General features: G+C 40.8%; 1 protein-coding gene across 2 annotated transcripts in view; it reads right to left on the bottom strand.

Annotated features, from left to right (window-relative positions):
* Positions 1 to 26,664, bottom strand: part of RNF145 (ring finger protein 145) — a 50,233-nt gene that overhangs the window by 21,838 nt on the left and 1,731 nt on the right. The window contains exons 1-3 of one of the 2 annotated variants that reach the window (XM_086470774.1): positions 24,726 to 24,750; positions 15,604 to 15,817; positions 3,991 to 4,099 (exon numbers count right to left, since the gene is read on the bottom strand). In XM_086470774.1, coding sequence (XP_086326900.1) covers positions 3,991 to 4,099; positions 15,604 to 15,787 — 293 coding nt within the window. In that variant the 5' untranslated portion in view covers positions 15,788 to 15,817; positions 24,726 to 24,750. Of the gene's footprint in view, positions 1 to 3,990; positions 4,100 to 15,603; positions 15,818 to 24,725; positions 24,751 to 26,664 lie in introns of those variants that run through there. The other variant, XM_086470773.1, reaches the window with a different exon arrangement.

The following is a 26,664-nucleotide window of genomic DNA, read 5'->3' as shown; positions in this document are numbered from 1 at the left end:
CCCACCTCCCAACCTCCATACGGATGTAATCTTTGGGACAAAGTTGGGGGTTTAGGTTTTTTGGCGCTTTTTTTTTTTTATTTCACATGAACCTGCAGAAACGGCTTTCTGAAAGCATTAGCAACACAAACAGGATATCCATCAGAGTTACAAAGGGAGAAAAAAATAAAACTGTCTGCAACATGCTGAAGACAGCTTTTTAAATTAACAGTATCATGTTCCATCCTCAAATTTAGGGTGTTTCTAAACTGCTAGGAGGAAAGCAGCGAAGACATCAAGTTGCTTCTCTATCTGTTAGGAAACAGGTTACAAAATCATCGAGGATACCAACTGTAGCAAGATGACCTTAGACAACTTAGCTAAGACATACCAACAAAGCTGCACTTACAGTTGCTTCTTCAACACCAGGAACGTGCCTGGAGATGACCCAAATTCCTTCAAGCTACATTTCTTACTATTGTCTATCCAATTCAGTCATCTGCACAGAGGTCTGTACTTGGCTTAATTCTTTAAGTAACTCTCATTAACTGAGTTTTAGGCCTACCAGCTCGGAGAAGCAACGTTTTAAGATCTCCTAAATTTTTTAAACAGTATTTGTAGATAATGTCTGAATAAGGGAAGGCAAAGCAATGATTCTCTTATTACCAGTACAAACACAAGGATCTTTTGGCACAGACACCAATCAGAAGATGCCTCAAACAGCTGCAGTGCCATACAAGATGCTAGGAAAAGCAAGTGCCTGCACTCAATTTTGATCAATTAAAGCTGTATTAAGCTGCAGCTTTTACATTTGAGAATTGTTCACTTTATTACTGCAGCAATGTAAGAAAAGAAGAATGCTAAAATCATTATTTACTAGTTAATGAAATGACTGCACTACATTATTACTTTAGAAAATTAGGATATAAGAATAAAGCTCAGATCAGATTGCCTGCTGTTCATTCTATAGATGCACTCCCAGTCTCATTTAATCAAACTGCTGGACTGTTAACATAGACTCATAGACAGCCACGACTAACGCTGCTCTATAATGTGAAGAGACACAGTGCTTCACACATGACCATTTTTTGTTACTGAAAGTGCAGAAATGTCTTCTGTTATTAAAAATATGCTTTGTAATTGACTGACATAAGGCACAGTAGTTATCTGACCTAAATGATTCATATTGCTGACATTTACTTTGGCTGATTAATCTCCACCATCAACATCAAACACACACTCTCATAAGGTTTTAAATGTCTACAGACAACCTTAAAACTAAGTGTATTTTAAGATTACACATAAGAAACAATTCAATGTCTTGCCCACCCTGCCCCCCGCATCTTCCCATTCTAAGCTGCAAGGCTCAACACTTGGAATACAATCGTAACAGAACTGCAAAATACGAAGATAATGATGTAGATTCAAGTTTTTAGCATTAACAGTGTGTTTCATTGCATCATTTCTTTTCTGCATAATTGCATCATTTATTTTCTCAAGTTTTCTTGCTGGAAATGGGGAAAAAGAAATGTGATCCTTTTACACAAGACATTCATGCAGCTACATATAAAATAAAACCAGCATCCATTTTCCTTGTCAGGAGCAGCAGGATTTTGGGTTTTTAAGGCTGACTTCTCCTTTTTCCATAAACAGATGGTGTATTGGCTCCACCCAAATTGCCAGGTTAACATGCTACATACAAATATTCACAAACATTAGCTAATTAATCTTTACACATTAAGATAATTCTCAGCCTTGCAGATAAGGAAACAAACACTTAAGTTAGGTGGCTTGTCAAGGTCACATAGTCTGAAGTCAGAGCTTAACTACAAAACACAGATCTTCTTATTCCCAGACTTGCAGCTGAACCGCAAGCTATTTCTGGGGTGGAAAAAAAGCACTGAAAGCTGAAGTCTTTCAACAGCTCAGAATTTCCAGGACACTGCAGAGTCACAAGTGCCAGCAGATTCTGGTCTTGTTCTATAATTTGCATTAGCCAAACTGGCCTCAATATGAAACCTCTTCATTTGTCTTAAACAGCATCCCAAGTGGTAGTGCGTGCAAGCAATTCACTGGAGTTTTTCAGTTCTAAGCAGAATTATTAATAAAAAACACTCAGGAACAGTTTGCACATGTGACTACTGTACGTCTTGTTATGAACAGCCTGCTAAATAGAAATATCAGCTGCAATTCGATAGCTTTGGCAGTAACAGGAATAGCTCCAATAACATTATATTTGTGTGTCACACTTTACAATTTTCAATATGAAAACCAATGGGATTCAAACATTCTTTCAAAAAGCTAATGCAAGTGTCCCTCCTCACATTATACAAAGGCTGCTGCTGAGAACCCCTTGCAGGGTGTTTCCTTCCAAAACAAGTCAGTCTTCTATCTAGGGAATGGGTAAGCTCACTCCACAGTGCTAGCAACTACATTTGCTTTGCAAAATAGCTAGGGAATACTGCTGGACTATTTGAATCCAAGACAGCTTTTAATTAAATACTTTTTTTGTGCCATTTGATGCAAGACTTAATTAAAGTCTTTATTAACTCACTCCAGAAGCATCAAATAGAGAAAGCTTAGTATGAATACACTGAACAGTCCAAGCAACAGTTATCTAACACGTTTCTATGAAGCCTCTAAAGTCTCAAACTTCAGAAAGCAATGGAAGTCACAATTCACATTACACAGAAACACAAACAAAAAAGGTATTAAAATAAACCACAGTGCCATCTCTTAATGTACCAACCAAAACCCACACCATCTCCTTTTCGTTTAAAAAATGTAAAGATCCAGAATGGCATTAAGATCTCTAGCTGCAAATGTTCTGGACCAAAGCCCTGTGTCTGATGGGTATTTATTAACAGCTTTATTTGTATTTCAACACGGGTTCTTAAATAACGTTTAAGTTGCTTTTTCTAATAAGTAAGCCTTCTACTCTGTAAGGAACACCCACAAACTATATCTATAAAAACCTCAAGAGTCCCCTGGTGATGATTAAAACCCTCTTTCCTTCCTACCCAGGCAGTAAGAGGCCATAACTCCTCTCTCGCACCCTCATCCATTCAGGAAGTCATTAACTGCAACTCTGACAGCTACAACAGTGACACGTCAAATCACCACAAAACCTTCCTTAACGCTCCCCTGGACTGCAACATACCAAGCAAGAGATATTCCAGCAAATGCTCTGGAACGATAATTTTGATGCAGAAATAAAAAAAAAAAAATATTCCTTCGCTTGTATCAATCAAAAGCACATTTTTAAATGTTTCCTATCAGCAGGCACCAAAATAAATCAGGCTCAAGTCCATATTTTCAAAACTTTACATGGGAAGCCACTAATGTGACGGCACTCCTTAGTTCCAATTAAACTTCTTGTCAGTACGACAGTTTACATTGGCTTCAAACAGACTGAGCTGGAGCCAAACAAACGAATATGACTGTCTGTCTTGTCCGACTCAAGAGTTCTTCAGCCTCTTCCTGGGTTTTAGATACAAAATGCCTTTCTTTATGTAATATAGTTTACAATGAAAACAGAAAGATGAATTTAAGAATAAATTCCACTATTACTTTACTTCTACCATCTTCCGTATCTCTATTTTCTCTCTCATCGTAGGTGCCAGGAAACTAAAAGTAACACCCTGTCTGCTTTATAGAACACACTAGTGTTGGAAGCATGTTAGCCCAGCCACTGCGTAACTGATTACATGAGAGGCCACATTTAGTCTTGTGGTGTTTTCTCTCCTCAGATTAATGGACATTACACTCTACAGAAATGTAGCTCGAAATTCCTTTTAAGTCAATGAAAATACAGCAGAACTACCTGACTGCATATTTAATTCTGTAAATTTTTTCAAGATAAAGAACAGCAAGATACATTTAGGTGTCTGGCACAGAAAAAAAGGCCTCCACAAAACCAGACCTACCCCATTTATACAAGTTATTAACAAAATATCAGTCATTTTTCTAACTCCCAAACCAAGCTAACAAAATAAATCCATTCATTCTTACCTGGAAATCTGGTGCCCAGCATAAAGCAGCAGTGCAGTCAAAAAGTACAGGTAAAGCTGAACCAGGTGTTGCCTTGGTAAAGTTAGGAGCACAACACTTAAGATGTAACCTGTAACAAAAAGCATAAATTGAAATTTCACTATCTAATCCCATATTTCTTAATTTCTTAATATGAATTAACATCTCAAGTTATTCAGATCTCTTTAACCACCTTTGTTTTCATTTGTTTTTAAAATTCATGTGCCTACATTTTCTTCTCATCAAAACCCAAAGCACCCAAAAAACCTGCCACTGTTTGGCTCGCCCCCCTGAACAGAATAGCTCTAACACCTTCTGCAAGATTACATCTAGATGTCAAGAAGTAGACTTGATCCACAGTGTTTTAACAAGATTTAAGCAACATAACCTATGTAAAAAAGGGAAAACAGGTCTCCCTCTTCTTCTAAGTGACAGCAAGTTTCAGTATCACAGGGGAAGCAGGGAAAGCAGCCTATCCATCCAACAAGCTCAGTCAATTGATGTAAAAAATCCTTTTCTTCAAGCAAAGGACGCAAAGAACACTCTTCCATGGTGATTAGCATTAAACATTTTAATTCTTCCACTATATCTTCATGATTTAAAGACACTTTGCATGCCCATAATTTGAGATGGGGACACACAGGCTGTTCTCCGTACTAGTAATATTAAAGCACATTCAAGCTATCAGCGCTGCATAAATCAAGGACAAGACTCAGCTCAGCGTAGGATTTGGAGGCATTTACGTCGGCAGTTCCTTCACTTCTTAGCAGTTAGTAAGACTGTGGAAAGAGACCTGATGCAGGTAGAGCTTTACTCTTCAAGACTATAGCCTGGCTGCTCAGCAGCCTCTCCAACACCAGAACACTGATCCTTTTTTCATACCTGCTCTCATTAGGATACTTAAATAAAGCAGAACTTTGAAGTCCACTTCACAACTGGATTGTCCATGTCCATCCTCTTCTCTTTTCCAGACAGACTGCAGGTCAAAAACCCAGCGCACGGTGCCCTTACTAATCTTTATTTCCAAGCTTTCCATCACAAGGCAGTGCACTCATATTCTCTCTGAAGGTCAGCTTAAGTGCCTGGTACTGAAATCCATTTAGGAAAAAACCCAGCAACAGCTAACAACTTCCCTGCAGCTAAGAACAAAAACGCTACAGAAGAACTTATCCTGACACTTACAGCTATACTAGTCACTTTACATTTAAAGTTTCATCCATCTATTCAGCAACACTAGGCACAGCCATTTTTATCAAGTTAATTTGTACTTTGAGCTTTTTAAAAATACTTAAGAAAATAACTGTAACTCTAATCACTCATAAGTAGCAGGACAACCAGTTACTATAAAACAGCCTGGGAACACAGTATGTTCCAATATTTTAAAAAAGATACAATTTCAGGGTCTGTCAGTATTTATGTAGGAGTACTTCAAGGCTACTTAATATCTGCCACCTGCAATAAGCCATCTCTGTAAAATTCTACCAAAAGTTAGGCCTTCAAGGAGCTAATTCCCAACATGCTCCTAGAAAAGGCATCAGACCCACAGGATGCCAAGCAAAGATCAATTCAGATATGACAGATGACAGTAGTGACACTAGACAGACAAAGCCTATTTATTTACCTTTTTAAAAATAACGTATTTAACATTAAAGATAACTTTTCAAGTCCTTTCATAAGTAGATGTGACAGGTCGCGTATCTGTCTGAGGATGCACCTTTTCAAAAGCTGAAATAATTGATAGTTTCTTTGATTAAAACAAAGTATCACATGAGTCACCATCAATATTTTCTGTACCGTATCCATTTGATCACATACAAAAATGATCAGAGGGATCGAGCACCTCTCCTGTGAGGACAGTCTGACAGAGCCGGGGTTGTTCAGCCTGGAGCAGAGAAGGTTCCAGGGAGACCTTGCAGCGGTCTTCCAGTACTTAAAAGGCAACTTGTAAGAAAGATGGGGCCAGATTTTTTAATAGGGCTGGTAGCAATAGGACAAAGAACGATGGGTTTCAACTACAGGAGGGCAGATTCAGACCAAGGAAGAGATTTTTTACGATGAGGGTGGTGACACACTGGAACAGGTAGTTCAGAGAGGGTGTGGATGCCCCATCCCTGGAAACATTCAAGGTCAGGTTGGATGGGGCTCTGAGCAACCTGGTCTAGTGGAAGGGGTCCCTGCTTGCTGCAGGGGGGTTGGACTAGATGGCCTTTAAAGGTCCCTTGCAACCCGAACTATTCGGTGATTTGTAATTTTTATTTGGAGCTTTTTAAAGGGGCCTGAAACACAGCACTGCAATCGTTTCCTTCTAGCAACTGTTTTATATAGAGTAACATGCTTCTAGTTAATACAACACAGCAGATGTTCTACATCATCAGTTTTCTTAACAAAACCTCTATTTTATGGAATTCATCTTCTCTGTTCGCCACCTTCCTTCTACCAAATACACAAACTACAAGAACAGGAACTCTTCAGCAGAATCTCCACGAAGACTTTTAACCAGTTTGCACCACACCACAGCATCACGAGCCAGCTCCAGCAGCTCTCACACCATCTGCAGACGTTCTTAACGCCTTGTCTCTGCTGTATTCACCACCTTCCCTTGAAGGCTTAGTTAGGCACAATTCTCTCTGCAGAACAACCCACGTGGCACAACCATGTATCATTCCAGCACTTGAGTCGAATTTCTCTAAACCCTTCCTTCTCACTGTAGCCCGTGACTCACCTTCAGGTAGTTTATTATGCAGTCTTTTATTTCTCTATAAATAGTCTAAGAATACCTGTTTACTGTATCTGCATTTAAGCTCTGCCATCTTTTTTACCTTATTCTATCACATCAAAGTCTGGCTCCTTGGCCACATGATGATGTACTTGAGCGGAGCTAGGATAATTTCTGTAAAAGGAAGACATTTCAGAGGGCAGTAACTGCACTCCAACACAGCCATGTTACACAGGAGTATTTTAGAAGCGATTGAAGTTCATTCTTCTCTACGTAATCACTTTACCTAAAATATAGCAGGATACAGTGAAGGAGTGAAAAAAATGTCAAAATACAAATCAAAAGATGAGAAGTTTACTATCACATCTGTGCCTTTTAAACAGAGGGCTTCCAAACAACACAGCTGCTTGTAACACTGCACAGGGAAGCAGCACGAGACAGCCAAGGTTACTGCAGAAGCTTGAGCAATGAACTCCACCCCACCGCTCATGAGTTTGGGCTGGAATTCAAATGTTCACTTTGAAGCAGCTGTTTGCTCTAACTGTTAGATTCTGAAGAAGGGAGAGCGAGAGACATTTAAAGTAGTTCCCTCTCACTCTTATTTACAATTCCCTCTTGTGACTTGATAAGAGACAGATATTTCGACACTCCTTCATACTGCAATATTTGCATTTTCACTGCAGAGGCCCTATTCCCAAAGTGGTACCAACCTCATTTTTATCAACAATGCCTCTGCCACACCCCCCCCCCCCCCCCCAAAAAAAGGCAAATAATTCATTACCAAAATATCTCATTGCAGAGGAAAAGACAGACAAGCTCAAATTCAGAGATACTCGCAGCAACATTCCATTCCCTTTGTTCTCCCCCGGACAAATGATGTAATTAGTGTATGGTGTGAACAAGATTCTACTTCAAAACAAAGGACCAGGAAGTGAGACTTCTCACAGCAGCTTTCTCATCTAAATCATTACATTCTGTTTTCATTTGCAACTCCTCTGTCAGAAGAAAACATGATGTTCAGAACATACATCCCTTTGGTGAGATTCTCCACACACAAGGATTGACAGTTTGAGAAAGTCACCTTACTGGGTAATCTTTAGACACGGGTTAACAGTAACTAACGCCCACCTCCATCCAAAGCTCCCAAGTCTGCAATAAGCACTCCCTTCCCTTCATGTAGGCCATGCATGCTATTGTCACTCTTGGGACTTGGTGTATTATCCCTTTTAACTCCCCATGTACTTTTCTGTTTAAGTGCAGGCTCACTGAAGCCCAATTCCTGCCCTGGTAAAGAAACCATCCTAACACATGTTTAAAAAAAAAGATGAAGACAAGACAGAATAAACTCTTTCCTGAATACAGTAGTAGTACCCTAGTGCTAGGCTACCAAGAAACAGAACTGCACCCTCAGGCTTTCAGCTGTAAGGAGCACTATGGAAGACCCATTCCCCCAACCTTACAAACACAGACTCACCACTCGGTACCTATTCAGGAGCACAAGGAAGCAGAGAACTTCTGCTGCCTCTTGTGCAAGGTGGTACAGGTTCAGGATCCACTGGAGAAAAAAAAACAACTGTGAAAACAGTAATAAGGAGGAAAGCTAAGTTGAACATTGCTAGACAAGAACACATGTATTAACTAGCTTATGACCTCATTTACAACTTGTTGATTCAGCTAGATGAAAACCTCTCACTGTGCAATGCTCATTGTTACAGTAAGCAGCAGCTCACAGACTGCCTTTCAGCAATCTCTCTCTATTTGTGTACCACCAAGGTGCTTCCCAGCTTCTCTCACCCCGTATTACCTCTTTGCCAACTCAGGTGTCTAACTTTTATTGACATGCTGCACACAATAGAGGCTTCTGGAGCACGATCAGTTGCAACCCATCCTCTTTATGAAACGTTTTAGTGCTCATTTGCATGATTACAGATCCCTTGTGTCCACTTCACGTTATTACTACAAGTTTCCTGAAGGTTTAGTCTAAAAATGAGTACTTTACACATGAAAGAGTTCAGAACACTTCTTAATAAAACCACATCATCTCTTGGAGTGCCAGAAACTAATAGCACAATTGCTTGGACTGTTACCAGGAAATTGATTTGGAGGGCCCTAACTTCCCACTCACCCATATCCTATGAGGGTAAAGGGTTCATCTTACAATGATCTGCAAAGTAACCTTCTGTGAAGCAGCAAGTTGTGGGCCACAAAACACCACCAAGACTCCTTTCTCTCCTGACTCAAGGCAGGATCAGTGCACTACTGAGTCAGTCATTTTAGCCTAACCCTTGAATGTCCTCATTTAAATTTATTCAGACAACTATCTGGCCACAACATGAAAGTACCAATAATACAGGACAGACTTCTGAAAGACTATATTTGATACGGCAGAGTACTGTAACAACAACTGGCACCTTTATTTCCAGTGTGTCTAATTCTCAGGATAACCAGTCACCAGACTGGTTACATAACAGTTTACACAGAGATTTAATAAACTGTCTATGTCCAAATCATCCATCTCAAGAGTGGATGATTCTTAAAAGATCTGCTTTAGAGCTCACAGTAGTTAAAGTCACGACACAGGAGAATTCTCTGGCCTCTTCACCGAAGCCTAGCTCAGGCCCAGAAGGAACCCCAACAGCCACTTACTTTTAAGTCACGTAAAAGGAGACGAAAAGCTTTTGTACATTCTCGATTCATATTATGCATCCTTTGAAGGATAACTCAGCCAAATGGGGTCTTATGAACTGACTGGGACAGCTGAGAGTCCGACTAGTTCTTCCTCTGCTCTGTTACAAAAGGCAATGTCATACAGAATGTCTGCCACCACACAGAATGACCTCTCCTCCATCAGCGGTGGCTCCAACACTACTTGTGCAAAATTCACTCCACTGAAATCAACCCAGAAGCCAAGCCATTCAGAGAGCACTTAATGCCAAAATCCCAATCAGTCTTAAGCAGTCACTGAGGCACCAGTACCACACCACAAAGGGTGGCTTTGATCTAGCCTGTCTCACTGCTGCTAACTGAATACCTGTTCCAGGCAGCACAAGCGTAGCGAACGTTAAGATTGTTGCATTTTTGGGGAATGATGTTTTCACATGGCAATGCCAAGACACACCTCACCCTCCCACTCAGCCAGAGCTGCCCAAATAAATGTTATTCACTCCAACAAGTTCTGTACTTTGAACTAATATGTCAAGTATTCTGCCCTTTAGAAAATGTTGAAAAATTAGTTCTGAGAAAGCACACATCTAAACGTACTCGCACACATGGAAATTAGTATTTACTCAGTCATGGCACAGTGCAACTATAAACAGATATCAGAAATCCTGCAATCAACATCTGCACATCTCAGTGAAAATAATGCCAACAAAACAATTTACTCATTACTGGGGTACAGCAAGCAGATTCAACAGCTGTTTCTTCAATTTTCAAATATTTAACAGATTGAACACAAGTATAAATAATCCAAGAATCGAGTTCCTTACATATATTTGCAGTATTGTCTGAACAAATAAAATGGACTTGATTCTCATTCTGCCCTACAATTCAGAGGGTACTTCTATAATACAGCATATCTAATGATCAGAATTCTGGGACTAATTACAACCATGGAGAACTTCAAGAGTACTGGAAAAGAACGTAGAAGTGGAACCATAAAAATACAAACAGTCACAGTACATGCTAAGCCATGAACACAGATTGCCATGTTGTCATTAGGCTAGTACTCAGAGTCAATTGAACTTCAAAATTGTAAGCGTCTCCTTTCAAGCAAACTGCCTCTTTTTTTTTTAAAAAAAAAATAAAAAGTGATGTAGGTTGCCAAAAAGAGACACCAGCTTTATACAGAAAAGTTACCTGAAAGTATCTATATGCTGAGAAAGCTGCTCCATAAAAGCCTACAACACTAAGGAAGCAGTATAGAAATCAGCAATCTCTAGAGCTGGAACAAGAAAAAAGCGTATTTTGAGCACAGCATACTCTCTACCCTACTCTGTGCCCACCAACTGCAGCACACACTGCATTTTATCCAAGAAGAGAATATGAAGACATAGAAGTAATTTCTTTAAGAAAAAAAGACCAAGCCCATGTCATAAAATTGATTTGGTTAAAAACAGCTACATTTTAAAATAGCAACACTCAGAAAATAGTTCCACTCCCTATTTATCTAAATGCCGCTGGAAGAAGGTAGACAGAAGCCATGGGACAGCAAACCCAGAAATGCTGAATCTCAGCAGCACCTCATCCTTGCATATGCATTAATTGCATTTACACATTTAGTCATGCATCCTCTTCTCACAATTTTGGGAAATTTGTTTCTGGAATGAACTGACTGCTTCTGTCTTCTCACACCGAAGCTTCACAGAGCACTTCTCACTGTGTTTGTATCAGAATACTGTATCTTTCCTCTTAAGAGAGCAAACGCACCACAAAAAAAGGCAATTCAAATAAAAGATCTTCTAATTAATGCACAAGAGCTTAAAGAAAAGTGGGCAGACCATAGTAGAGAGCAATCAGCAAACACAATGTCAGTAAATTCAGATCAAGCCCCCTTTCTAAAGGCAGCATTCATAACTAGTAGTTCACACCCAGCAAGTGGGGTGACCGAGCGATTAAGGGATAAACCTCACAGGTCAAGAAACTGTAATTACAAGCAGGGTTGTGAAAGATGACACACCTTTCACCTATTCCAGGTATTTAAATAGTTTCCTTATTTTTTTCCAAGTAATTTCTTTTTTTTTCTTTAATGACAAAAAATATAATTTAAGATAGAAAACTGCTCTTTTTATTCTTTAGTACAATTCTGTGCTTCTAGTGTGACAGTGACTTAAATTCCAAGTCTATGATTATAGGTTAAGCTCATGACTCTCCTCTTCCCATATAGCTCAGAGTATTTACCAGTTAGCACAAATAGCATTGCTTTGCTCTTCACAGGAGGAAATTACGTGGTTTCAACTGTTTCCACCTGCATCAAAAGAATGAAAACAGAAGTGACGGTCTTCTCAGAACTACTTTAAAGTGCAGAAGAAAACACTGAAGTCTGGCAGTAGCAGTGTGTGCTCATCCACCCTACATAAAGGTTTGAGATAAAAGCCATTTTAGTTAGCACAGATCTTTCCTGAAGGAGAGGTTACTTTAAATTTATACAAAACTATTTTAATGAAATCTTAATGAAACCACATTGTACCTATAACCATTGTGGACAAAAAAGTTGGTTTACTTTCTAAGCTTCTTTCCTCCCAGATCCTGCTACCTGATAACAGACAGCATATCAACTGTCAGAATTACATCTGGTACTAGAGCACACTGCACAGAATTTATCACGTGCTACCCTTCAGCCAGACTGTCTGGATGGGTTACCAGAAAAATTAAATTGGAAGACTTGGAGCACTTGGGAGTGTCCTGGGACAGCAGTGCTTATTGACAAGATACTCCTGAACACTCCAGAAGAACCACAGAATGCACTTTCATTCACAGGTCACATTTGCAGATAAGGCTTACAATTCAGGATTTTTCAATACACTCTTAAAAAAAAGCATATATGTTTTACGGTATTTAAACAAACGACAAAAAAGAGCAGATTACAGAACCAAACCTTCCATGTGACTCCTTTCAGACGGCAAAAGATTTTTCATTATTTTTAACATAATTTCTGGTTGAATATCACTAGTACGTGCACCTGATTTTGGGTTGCAATCCCATTTTATCCATTTCCTGCCTGTTTTTGCAGATATCCGGTAGATACAGCAAACTAGAAAAAAATTAAAATCAAGTACACAGGTAAACGCCTTTTCATCCTAAGCAACCCTAGTAATTTTAAATGAAGTTTTCAATAAATTATCTGTGAAGCATCCTGTAAGATGTACCAAAAGTACTTCCAGAAAGATACTGGGTGTGATCAGTCAACTTTTAAGCTTGAGGTGATCCTGTGACCATCAAGTATGAATTTCCACAGACACAGAACAAAAATTTTACATCCAGAGACATTCCCAAATTGTTGCTTAAGTAAGTTTGAAGGTTGTTTTTTTTTTTTTTTAAGCACATCTGACAAACCTAGGAAAGTTCTCAGAAGTTTTAATGGTGATTCTAGAAGATAATTCATATGCAGAAGAACAGTATTACGAAATAAACACAAAGTTTATAAACAAGAGCTAAAGTGCACGCAGAAGACTACTGCAGGCTATCCACAAGCCTTTTGACAGACAAAGGAGTAACCACAGTGCCATTTGACAGATAAAGTTCATAAACAAAATTACTCTGCAATTTTTCCTGTATGAAATTAATCTGTTTACATTCACCAGTTTTAACCAAAAAATCATCTCTGCTGTTTGCATTGCTTTATGCATATTTAGTTACATTTCATGTAGTCGAACTTGCGGTTCAGTGGTTATCAGGACTGAATTTTTTCCTTCATTGAAGCAGATAAGGGCTGTTCCATGAAAAGATACGAAAGGGAAACGCTGTATCAAAGGACAAATTGCATCCTAGAGGCTTTTATTATATTCCCAGTACTGCTAACTGGAATGTGAATCACAGTGTAACATATGTGACTTCACTTGATCAAAAACAATTGGCTTTTCAAACTTTAAGTCAAATGGATGGAAGAAAACAAGTGCATTTAAACAGAAAAGATACTCCTGGTAACCCCCAGTTGTGAGCACATTTCCAGCTTTGGATCCTTAGTTCTGGGAAAAGGTTCACAATATCTAGATTGGTAGAGTTTGTTGATTTTTATGGCTCTCTAATCAAATTGTTCCTTGAGCATCTGCCTGAGATAGATGCATCCAATTTCCTAAGCTGCTAGAAGCACTTCTGTGATACGGTATCTTACGCTGTCTATATATGAAATTCAGCAATTGTTTGATATTGCAGAGCTGCCATAGCATCTGCTGATACTGTGTTTCCTAACTGCCAATATGAACAGAGGATTTTTTCCCTAAATAGAACAGATCAGCATGTTAAAACATATCCACAGTAAGTTATTTAAATTACACACTGGCAGTTAATTTCCCCCAACATATCTTTAAAGGAGCTTAATTTTCCAAATTGGTGGAAAAGTACCTTGTTTTCCTTACAAATTCAATTTATATATATATGTCATTTTAATTAAGGTTATACTGTAAACTGATGCAATTAAATCTATATAAAATCTCGTGTAGGCATGCAAATTGATTTATCCCAGCCTTACACTAACACAGCTAAAAAAACCCACAACAACCAAAGTTCATTTTTCTCAAAATACTAGCAAAGTTTTGTCACTGAAAATCATCTGAAAATCTTTTAAAACAAGGAACTTGTTTGATGACTTGGAAGTCCTTCTTAATAAGCAACTACCAGTTGGAGAAGTAGAAGTACAGACACTGAATACTGTAAAAGCAAAAAGTAAAAAAACTGCTGAGCGATTGTGCACCAGCACAAAAGCACCACTTGTAGGAGAAGCACAAAGTCAGAATCCACTGGTACTAAAATAGCATCCAGGTGAGAAATACTTTGCTAACAATACCTACCCTCTCTGTAGCACTTTTTATTGGTGTATCTGAACATATTTAAATGAGGACAAGGTTATCAAGTGACTATGAAGAGGAGCTATGTCACAGCTGGAAATTGCTCACTGACATCCTGATAGCCTACTGCACAACTGCTAGTTCCGTATTACAAACTGATCTGATAAACTAATTCCTAAAAGGTACCTGTGTGCGTACAAGTGCATGAGAAAGCCAGCTGTAGTTACATACCACCACCGTCCTGACTCACGTTCACCAGCAACAAACAAGTATTCTCTCCCACAAACATATGAAAAGGGCATAGAACTGTAACACCAGCTTTTTTTGCACCAAAAGTACACTGCTATCCCAGCATGAGTATAGCAGAGCCCTAACAAAGAATGCCACATGTGTTTTTAATGGCAGTAAACCATTTCCAGGCAACAGACATTTAATGGATTAAAAAAGTCACATCCCAACACTTAGGCAGTCAGGATTAAAAACCTGGACACACTACTTCAAAAAACCACAGTCCTCTAACTACTTAACTAAAGGGTGTTTCCTTTAGCTGACTGCAGTACATCTTTATCCTCCAAAGCCATCTACAAGGAAGAAACACTGCAGAGTAGGAAAATTATATGCTAGCCATTTCTCTCCAAGCTAGGCAGTACTCAAGCAGATCGTCATTGCCTATTAACCTCAACAGCCTGGATCCAATCCCTAATTAACCCCATGTGCAGTCACCAAATGAATCACATACCCACCTGGAGAGCAGGTCCCAGAACATCAATCCTTTCATCTCCTAAAAACAGACATCCAGCATTCCAGAGCTAGACACACAGGCCAAGGTTCAAACCTCAGCTCCCTGAGCTGTGTTAGTAATTTTGTCCATTTATCTGCAACACAAGGACTTGTCACCTGCTCTAATCCACTCACAGCATATATATGGTTCATAAGGTTGTAAACTGAAGAGCCATATCCATGCAGCAGTAAAAGGTAACCTTCTGGTGCTGTGGTCACAGTTCAAATGAGGCAACCTTTTCCTTAGTCCCTTGTTTAATGAAAATGATACAGGTTACAATACTTCCCGTCTGCACAGCATTTCAGAGCAGCTTTCTCATCAGACACAGGCCAAAGTCACTGTGCTGTTCTTTCAGGGCATCAATCCTGTTTCCAGACACCAGGTTTACTCTATTTACATATCAACACTAAACAACAAAGTTCAGTAGAAGACCCTACACAGGATTTCTTTATTGCTATCATAAACAGTCCCTTAAGCAGATGTGTAACAAATATATTATTGTGCTAATCAATATATTATCATGCTATTACCAATTCTTAAAAATTCTTCTAGCAAGCAGAATAGTATTTTCTCTTGAATACATGCACACTTACCCACATAATGCATATTAAGGGCCAAGTACTTGTACTGGAAGAGAGGGTTGTTGTGCAGGCTACTTCTTTGGATCTGCTGGAAGAATGAGCTGACATCCCATCTGTACAACACATCCAACAGCATGATGCTTGGGACCCTTAGGGCCACATTTAATACTGCCTCCAACTTCTCCTTTGCAGCCATTCTCTTCCCTTTGTGTGAATTGGCAGCAGACTGTAAATAGCACAAGACAGAGAAGAGTAATCAGATCAATCTCACTGTACAAACAGCTATTAGGCTTTGTGATCATATGAATGGGGCTTCCTGTGTGGCCACAAATGACTGAATGAATCAACAGAGTTAAATTCAAATCCAGACAGGACAGGTTCTATTTTTGCTATATAAAAGTCACTTTACTAGCAATTTTTCCACGGTGATACTGTAAAATGAGGAAAGGGCGGGAGGGGGGCAGGTTAATGGCATAAAAATAGTCAAATAGTGTGCAACCTTCATTCTTATTTTCACTAATTCAGCATACAAGATCCCAGCCAAAGACCCCAATGTACTAGGTACTACATAAACATTAACACAAAAAGCTTTAGAAAGCAAATGCCCAACAAGCTTTAGAAAGCAAACACCAAGAAAATTCAATCACTACTTCCACTTAGCTTAACACTATTTCTATGCTTCTCAAATGAAATAACCGCCAACTAAAACAGTTCTTAAAACATTTTAGATTCACTTCCTCGATGCAAAATGAAATAAGTAATGTTTCAATAAACAGATTAAAAAAAATAAAAAATTATGGCATTAACATCTACGAACGTATAGATTTATGGAATTTGAGGGCTGCGGGTTTTGAAGATTAGGACCAATAATCTAACTAGTCTACTCATTTTAATGTAATTCACCACAAGGAATCATACAAACAAAAGACCACATCCTCACTCCAGAGTACTAGAATTTAATTTTGGAGCTTGCGATCAGAGAAGATGGATGATGCAAGACAACGAAGGGTGCTTTTTTGTTGTTGTTGTTTTTTAACAGGAAAAATAAATGCTGGTCCACAAGAGCATCTCAAAAGAGTTCTAGTCACCAACAGGACCATTTTAAAGAGCAAAAGGACCAGTTTCCACATTCTGTCAGAGCATTGCCTTCAGCTGAGACTGACAGTTGCTCTTAAATGAAATGTGCTGGTTTTACCACATGGCAGCTGCCCACCCTAGGAACTGCATTCACCCCAGGCTGTATTTGTGAGCCATCAGTCACATACACTGTACTAGAGAAGTACAGTTGAAGGATGCAAGGCCAAGGTAGGGACGATCCAGCAAGTTTTTATCCACAAGCAGCCATTCAAATAAGTAAAACCAATCACCAGTAGCACAATCAGTCCCCAGATGAGGTCAGATTTAAGAAAAGGCTCACAACACCAATTATTAGGGGGACAATTGCAAAGAACTGTATCCTGACCAAAGAAACCGCAAAATCTGCACTTGGAACTGCAATTTTTAAATAAAGTTTTACAGGATTTTACTCATATCGTCCTTGTGAAAGTTTTAAATTTTTACAGTTGTGTAAGTTTTATACTATCGAGCCAACATGGAAATATAGCGTGAAATGAAACAACTCTCATATGCAGAAACTAAAAATATCTTCCTTCTTGCATAGGGGGACACACCGTCCTCATGTGAAGCTTTATTTGTGTTGCCAAAGTCCAGGTGCTACCATAAACTGCCCAAGTGCACACCTAAAGCCACACTGACTCTTGTCAGGGCATGATGACATAAAATTAATGCAGCTCAAAAAGTCAGGACAGATCAAAACTGAGATTTGGCTGAGCAAACCACAGGTTACAGGGCTGCTGCTTATCATCTAGTCCACAGTCTAACTTTTCAAGTTATGTAAATGCAGGCACTTTTTACAGAGCTCTTGCAACAGCTCTATAAACCCCAAAGACAGCACATCCTTCCCCTCGCACAGGAAGTGCCTCCCCGCTACATGGCGCGTCCCACACAATACCAGCATTTCACAATGCTTCCCAAAACGAATTAAAAGGTCAGCCAGAAGACTAGGAATATTTAGAATGAATATCCAAAACCGTTGCCCAAGCAGCTGCTGCAGAATACCAGCATTCAACATTTAGTGTGAAGAAAAGATGGGAGTTTAAATGTATGGTATCGTACAACCAGAAGTCGGGAGCTACACAGACTGCAAACAGAGTTTTGCCAGGCTGCATGCTGAAAGATAAGCCTATGCTTGTCATACAGCTTAAATAATTTGTATCAAAACATTTTAAATGTCCTGGAATTTTCAAAAAATCTTTGGTTTCGCCAAGTTCACAAAGTTAATTAAAACTGAAATTAAGCTGCCCCGTTTTTTAGCTAGGTGACTTCTCCAAGTAGATCAGGGCTCGGGATGGGCGGGAACTGACTTACAGGTTTTCACTCTGTCATAAAAATACCCATGTAAAGTCACAACAAGCACCTGATTTCAAATTACATTCTCATAACTGTCAAACCTTTTCCAGTAATCCACAACCACCAAACATGTAGGACAAGAAGGAAATTTTCATGTGAGCTTTAACTTTCCTTATTTACTACAAATGCAAATTTCACGGGCTTCTCCCAATACTGAAAGTTAACTGAGGTTCAGCACATCCAAATTAAGCTGAAAAATTTGGCCTCCCAAATTCATACACACATACTTAAGAATGTAAGAGAACTGAGAAATGCAGCATTTATATTATCTAAAAAACCAATCTAAATTTCAAACCCTGTTAAAAGCAAAACAAACTTTGAAAACTGCATTACATGGAAGGAGTAGGCTATGAGATGCAGCCAGTGCAACCCTGCAGCATATTCTGTCACTGACTGACAAAGCATCCAATACTAATAAGAAACCCTTTAAAATTAACTCACTAGAAATAGAGATGTGTTAAATAAAGACTCAGTTGTAACTGCCGCCAAGTTCCAACAGAACGTAATACAGCCAAGCAACAAAGTCCACTGCTCTAAGCTCATTATATTGTAAAGAGCTCTCACAGTACATTATTTTGATTGGTGTAAAAACAAATAAAAAAACCAAACAAAACACCACAACATTAAACCTCCAAAACCTTCAGATAAATGATGATGACAAGAGTTGCTGAATGCTCAGATGTTAGAAAAAATAGGTCGCTGTCGTACATAGCCAAAATATGGACTTAAGAACAGGGCTGGGAAGCCACTAGTTTGTGTTTCAAAATGTTTTTTGCATGACTTCAAACATCTCCCTGTTCCAAACCAGGATAAGGAAAAGAACAGTCTTAGGAAGAACTTCAGGTTTCACATCCTAAGTGAGTGCAAACACAGTTCTGCTATTTGACCAAAACCACCCTTTCAAATTTTCCCATAACTAACTAACGCTCATGGAAACACTTTTGTTTCCTAACACCACGGTACTTTTCAAAAATCCCTCCCTCACCTGACATACTCATTTTGTCAAAAGCATATTCCTGTTTAGCTTTAAAGGAAACAGTAGAATTAGCAAAACAAAATTAAAAAAAAAAAATACTATCACAAGTTTGTCCCAGCTCATTCCATTAGCAGAACAGATTAGCAGTAAACTCAAATAAAAAAATCCCTCAAAGGTAACACACATTTCCCCTCTAATAGAATTTTCTTTCTTTCTTTGTCATCACACAAAATGATCCCATTTCAGCTGAAGCTGTGCATTATGCCACTTAAACCAGCATAACTGTTGTTTATGCACCAACACAAATACAAATCTATCGCATCACAGGCAGAACACACTCACTGGTAAAGCAGTACAAGAGGCATTCACCGATCCAAGCAGGTGCAAAATTACATCAACAGGGTAGAGTTTTTACATTAGAAAAGCACTCAAAGTTACTTAATAGTTACAGAAATATGCTGGAATATCTGCAAATTTTAAAGTGATCTAATACTACTGCCACAAAAATCACCATAGAAAGATACAGTAATTCCAGTCAGGATCAGAACTTCGAAACCAAACTTGAACCTGCAATATTCAGCCTAACATCTGTGAACAAGATGCTCATTCTCCTACAGGATTACAACTAAAATACTGGGAAAGATTGACTAGAAACCAAAACAGTCAATTTCAACTTCTGTTCCTTGCATCTATGAAATTTGAATTACTTTGAGTATGTCCATTAACAAGCAGACTTTGATGTAGAGTCTAGCTTCTACTTTAAATTATTTTTCAGTGATACACTGTGAACCTAAAAACACCACCACGAAAAGGTTTTATTTTCCTATAGGGTAAATTTTGCTAGTTAGATCTTGAATGCTTGAATGAAGAGAGAAAAAAGAAAAAAATATACCCAAAACAAAATACACAACTCCTATTTGTGACTATAGAAGAGTTCAACATCACAATTCAAAACCTAAAATTAGACCCATCAGCTGCGTTGCATTCACGCACACCCCAGAAACCCTCCTTCTACATGCCTGTCCTGTCCTTGGGAGCAAAAAGAAAAGAATTTCAAGTACAGAAGAACCCCATTCTTCAGAGACTTAGAGCTTTTTATCATCAGTTTAGGAGGGAGAAAACAAAATGAAGAAAAGGGCAGGAACAGGACAAAAAGGTTTATCAGATTGCACTTAGAAAATAATTTCCCTGTGTGACTGCAGAAAAAAAAACCCAACCTAGAACTCGGGAGAGTATGTGAGTCACTGATCCATCAAAACAGCTCTTTCCCATGCAGTCAGCAGCAAGGAAAGAAAAAGAAGTCTTGCTCCCATACAATTTAAATTGGCTAACAAGGGCAGCACTCAAAAATTTCTGCTGAGAGGGCCAGATACAGCGAGCATACCAAGTGTACTCATAAAGCACTGAAACACTGCAGACATGTACAGCAACGCTGTCATTAGGATCTGCTCAGCATTTCCAATAATACTCAGTTTTTATAGTTCACTAGAGTAGGTTAGTAATTTCAAGTAAAAACCAGAGAGTATTTAGCCTTCAATTTAAAGGTTTAGAGAGAGCCAGTCAGCAAACAGACTACTTGATCTTGAATTGTAAAACGTTAACAAGAATAAACAAAATTTTTTTCTCCTTATCTTCCCTTCATCTGGTCTAACAATATGGATTGCTATAGAACTGCTGCGGTGGAGTGACTGGAAAACTATTATTTCTTCCCGGAAAACAAATGATTTCCTAAATTCCTACCCACTCAAGATCCATTCAGTTGTGCACTGAGGCACAGCTAAGGTTAATCATTCCAAACAAATACGTAACATACTTTGCGAAAAACAACTTTTACTGCAAAACAAATTAGGTCAACCTCTTATCTGTTCACAGAGACTTAAGTGAACACACATTCACATTAAAGGTACATTAAATATGGCCAAAACCAACTAGAGACAGTTAACTGTATAAAGAAAAAAAAAAAAGCATCTACATTTCCAACTTCCACTAATTCTAGCTAGTTTTATATAAGGGAGGAGCAAATCAATTCAGGAAATGAGGATACATGTCGCAGAGCTGTGAAGTTAAAGTTTTCTTTAAACATTTATTTCTAGAGTACGCTGATACACTGTGAGCAGTTCCAGTATATATAGCAAGTGTATTATTTATAGGCAGCCTGTAAAATATCCTGTCTTTTATTTTTCATAATGAGCAGGTAAGATCAGGGAACTGAACTTGAACTAACACATTAACAAAGGTTAACAAATCCACTAGGTATGCAGCAAAACCTTTCTGTGGATTCCTACAGGATTGGTGCTCTGCCTGGATATGATCAGTTCAAACTGAGTCACACTAAGAGGGGCTGCTTGGTTTTTAGATCACAGATTTGCTGAATTCAGCTACTGACCTGAAAGACAGGAATCTAATTCATTAAAATAAAAATATGACTAATAATACCTTTAAGTAAAATCTTCAGAAAAAATCGAGATTGTATCACCAGACTGAACAGCTCCGTGATCCTTTTTGACTCTACAGTTTCTTGCCAGTCCAAGGTTTGGTTTATTAACTAGTTATTCAGCATTTTTTTTTGCCATCACAGCCATGTTTGCAAGCCTACACCTACAAGCCTGCCTAACCACATTTGTATCAGCACATTGTGAGAAAATCTGGGCAGCAATCCCAAAGCGCCTCTGCAGAGGATAGAATACCCAGAGGACCTGCACACAGAGCATTAATGACAGCCCAAGATGATGCAGTCTGTGACAACCCACCTCAGAGCGCTGGATCACAGGAAGACCAGACACGCAAGTAAAGCTGGTGTACCCCATCAGCCTCGCAAAAAAACTTGCAACCCAAATGCGTTACCAGGATGAAGTTACATGACAGGAGAGAAATGTATTTCGTCCTCCACATTTGCTCATTTAGTTTATAGCCATTTCAGATACAGACACAGCCTACGTTTAGAACCTGCAATGCCAATAATTACCTGACTGGTAAAACGTTAATATAAAATAAGACTTTCAAAATTTCTCTAGGTCAATACTGAGAGAAGTTGCCATCACTGCTGCTGCCTTAGCTACCTGAGTCACTTAAAGAGCATCAGCTTCCAGGCCTGTGAAATAGGCAGCTCAGTTTCCTGCAGTACCAGACTTGCACGACAGAAAGATCAAACAAACAGTGAAAATGCTTTAAAAAGTCCCTTTTAAAACACATTCAAACTCAAGACACGCAACCAAAAAAATTTTCCAGAAAAAATTCACGATATGAAGTACCCACTTCTGAATGTTCCTTTCAAATATGCAACTAATTACAAAGCAGCAGGGCTTCTCTAAAATGAAAGAAAATGTTATAAAAGTAAAAGCAGGGAAACTGGCACAAATGTCTGAATCGTATTGAAGGCGCTAGACGTGAACATGCACTTAAAAAGCAAAACAACCGTGCACTGTCCACTCTATAACCACATCAAACATTGCCAGGTCTATATGGAGCTGAAAATGGATTCAGAAAGAGAGTAAATCACTACACAAATATAAAGAGTTCTAGAGGACTGAAAGAGAAGTCATCTGCATGTCTGTGCCAAGAGGAGGAAACCAACTGAAGTTTAGCAAACAGCTTAGAGAACGTTTTTGAGAGTGCAACATGAAACACTAAGCAGGCTTAGAGTTTTCCACGACATGCCCCTTTGTTCACATCTTACTGGCTTGATGCGCCTTCCTGCATCTGCACCATGGCCTCCAGCTGCTGAACTGGAGTGAGATACTAATCTCTTCCCATCATCTCCCAAGTAAGGAATTCCCCAGTACTTCTCCCAAAGCATGTTGCTCAGTTCATATCTCCATCAGAATTAGGTTGCTCTAACATCAGTAGCTCCTCATAAGACTGATACAACCCAGGTGAATGAATCCTGTGCTTTGGAGAAGCGGCAGGTTTATGTTGCTCTCTAAGATTTCTGATGATCCTTCCACACAACGGTGGTGACAAAGACAACTATTTCCTAATGCTAACGAGTTCAGGAATTAATTAAATCCTTTCATGACATTATGGCTTCAAAAACAAGAGCTGATTACATAGTTATCAAAACTAACTAGAAACAAAAAGATAACAGTTTCTTATGCACAGGCAACTTATTTAAGATAACTGGCAAAAATAAGCCAAGAATACAGATAAACCAAAGTTACAGAATGCAATAACTTAACTGATCTCACTTCAAAAAAAATATTTGTTCAATAGTTAAATCTATCTTCATTAACCTACAAAAGCAGAGTTATTAATTATTTCCTTCTTCCCCTCCCCAAGTTTGATCTCTAGAGGTGCACCACACACACAAAAAAACCTAACACAAATACAAATAAAAGTATCCCAGTCCCAAGTCCACAAAACAAGTTATTAGAAACTCTTGCACCAAATATTGCAGAAGAAACAAATACAGCAACACCTACAGACTCAAAAAAAAAGTATTTTGAATGAGATCACAAATGGCTAATACTTATGACTCAAGCATGTTACAGAAATCTCCTTTTTCACTGGTAAACAAAAGGCATTTCTTGCCTATAAGTCTACTGTTCTCTTTTTTGCTGACACTTACGTGTATTAAACAAAAAAAAACCACTTTTCCACATTATTTTCCCAATCACATATCTATGCATCAAGTCCCATGCACACACCCCCAGAAAGGTAGCGCAACCAAAAGATAAGAATCCCTCTAAAAGCGACCATCTGTCACAAGTGCACTTAGTACACAGAACTACTCTCGATCACAGAAGAAACTGAAAATTCTCATCACAAACCTTATTTTAAAAAGCTACAGAAGGTCCCAAAAAAACGACTAACATGACATAAGTAGGAAAGACAGAAAAAGCGCCGTTCTTCAGGCTACGGAGCGGCTGCTTCTTACATAACCATTACCACAAGCTTTAGGGCCCGTCCCCAGGAGGGAGCAGCCGGGCCTCCCTCTCCCCCCCGACCGCCCGAACCCAGGCACACGACACCGCGCTGGCTCTCACCCGCAAAGGCGTGCGGCGGCTGGCCGCCAGAAAAAGGGCCAGGGGGTCTTTATAGCCGGCTGCGGAAGCCAGAAGGTAAAGCCAGAGCTCAGAGAGGGAGGGGAACACCGCAACCTCCCCAGCGAAGCCAGCACCTCGGTCACGACTGCAGCACCACCGAACAACTCATCCTCTGGGCCCGACTCTTGCTCCACCGCCGGGCTGAGCCCACCTACGGGACCATACAGGCGTGCGAACTCTACGACCCCCCCTCCGCCTCCCTCCACACACACTCCCCAACCGGCCACTTAATTCCTGCCCGCCGCCTGCCAGGCCACACTCTCGCATTCATCCCCGGCGCTGCGGAAAACCCCTCGCATCCTTCCCCGGGCCCCGCGCAGCAATGCTGCCTTTGAACTCTAGTAACCCCCTGCAAAGCTCGCTGCAAGCCAGCGCTGGCGGAGGGAGGGGAGAGAGGAGGGAAGCGACTGGGGGGGGGGGGGGGGGGGGGGGGAAGGGGAGGAGGGAGGGAGGGGAGGAGGGGGGCGCTGCGCTCAGGAAAGGTCGGGGAAGCCCCGCCACGCACGGACGCGCACCCGCGGGCAAGCAGCGGGGTCCGTGAGGGGCGCCCCGGGCCGTGCGCGGGAAGGGTGTGCGGGGGGCGCCGCCGCGCCCTGAGGGGCGGGGGAGGGGCACGCGCGTGTCTGAGGCGGAGGGTGGGGAATCACCTGGGCCGGCGGGCTCGCCGCCGCCTCCGCCTCCTCCTCTCGCTCCTGCTCCCCGGTGGCGCGGCGGGGCTCCGCGCCTCACAGCGACGACGACGGCGGCGGCGGCTCGGTGCCCGGCGGCAGAGCGGCTCCTCGAGGCACCATGGCCGCGCCGCGCCGCCTCAGGGCGCCGACACCCCACAGCCCCACAGACGGGCGGCCATGGCCCCGCTGCCTGCGCGCGCGCGCCGCCCGGCTCTGCGCATGCGCCCGCCCCTCCCGCCGCACCGCCCCGCGCGTTCGCCTGAGGCCGCCGGCGCCCGCCCGCCCAGCGGCTCCTCGGCCGCAAACCGGCGCGGGGGGCGGGAAAGGAGCGGGACGCGCTCTGGGGTGGAAAGCGCCGGTCTGGGCGTAGGAATTTGGGTGGGGAGGTTGCGCGCCGCGGGGAGGGCTCCCTGGCAGCCAGCGGGGCTCTGCCGCGCTGTTACACTTTCCCTCCCCCCGGCAAGGCAGAGGTTTGGGTTTAAATTCCGACGGGAGAGCGGGGTTTAGGTTTGGGTCCTCCCGGGACGCGAAGGACTCGTCAGGGCGGCTGCAACATGACTCACAGGAGTCGGTCAGCAAAATCTGAGGCAGATGTTTAAACAGAAGCTCTGCTGTTTTAATAATATTCTTTACTGGCCTTGTGGAACACAAAATGCTGCATTAATTTCAAACGCTAAGGTTGACTCAGGTTTTTCCAGTGGAGTAAATATGCAGAATCTATAGTCACCTTTGTTGTGAGAGCAACCAGAAAAATACTGGACTTTTTGTTCTTCTGCATTGTCATTTTTCAGCTGGAGACCTGTGCTAGGGGCACACAGCCCCCTGCGCAGGAGCTCACGCTTTGCAGCGCGCTCAGCCCTCACATGAGAAGTCACTAACACTCATTCTGTAAAGGTGGCGTAGCCAGGCCCTAGCGTGCACGCTTACATGCTAAGGAAAAAAAAATGTGACCCAAGAGAAATAGTTTTTTACCTTAATGTTTGAAAAATTACAAAGCCACACTGTCTGGGACATGAAAAAACTTCGCTGCAGTGAGGAATGAGGGAATACACTGAACTGGAAAATCCTGTAGTTCACAAGGGCTGGGCTAGCCAACTTGGTAATTGTTTTTTCCTTCCCTCTCTAATGAGGACTGGAGCATTCACAGACATAGGTATTAACAATGCGTAGCCTCAACACAATGTCTGTAACTCTGTGAAGCAGAGATATTAAAACAAGGAGTTGGGGGTGTGTCCACATTCTGCTTTGCAGTTACCCTTGTCTGAGTACCCAAGTTTCCAAAACACCAGAAGGCGGCAGTTTGAACACGTCTGCGTTAACTTTTCTCAGAACTGTGGCAGGGCCCTGCCCTGCTGCAGCTGTATTTGGTGTTTACACAGGACCGGTCTTCCCCCAAACTCCGGTCAGCCCAGAATGCAGCAGGAAGGAGACCAAATGGCACAACTGACGGACATCTCCCAGACAGAAGCCTTTGCTCAGGCACCATAGAGGCGCTCACCTTATTGCTACAATTTTTCACAAGCTTCAGATTTTAATGCTATTTTTAAAATAACAGGCTTTTTTTATTGTAAAGCTTTTAGTTTAAAGCTACCAGTTCGTGCAAGGATCACTGAACTCAGTCATCCTTCTCTTTAGAAAGGACAAACATGCGTGTCCAGCCAAACTAAGGACGTGCATATACATGTGATTGTTACTCATAAGCACTCTGTGCTCGCGTCAGGCTCATAAGGTCCATAGAGACCCATCTGCACAGGGCTTCTCTGACCCACTGAGCTTCTCTCCTAAGCAGTTAGTTTCCTCCTCTGTCACTTAGCAGGTCCCTGCATGACAAGTGCTTGCAGCTCTTGTTTTATACATCTTTTTATTAATCATGCCACTATCACCCAATTCTTTTGTGGTATCTGGGAGGAACTCA

The sequence above is a fragment of the Leptosomus discolor genome, chromosome 10 (assembly GCF_034619465.1).
Source record: "Leptosomus discolor isolate bLepDis1 chromosome 10, bLepDis1.hap2, whole genome shotgun sequence".
NCBI lineage: Eukaryota > Metazoa > Chordata > Aves > Leptosomiformes > Leptosomidae > Leptosomus > Leptosomus discolor.
This window is presented reverse-complemented; position numbering and strand designations above follow the sequence as displayed.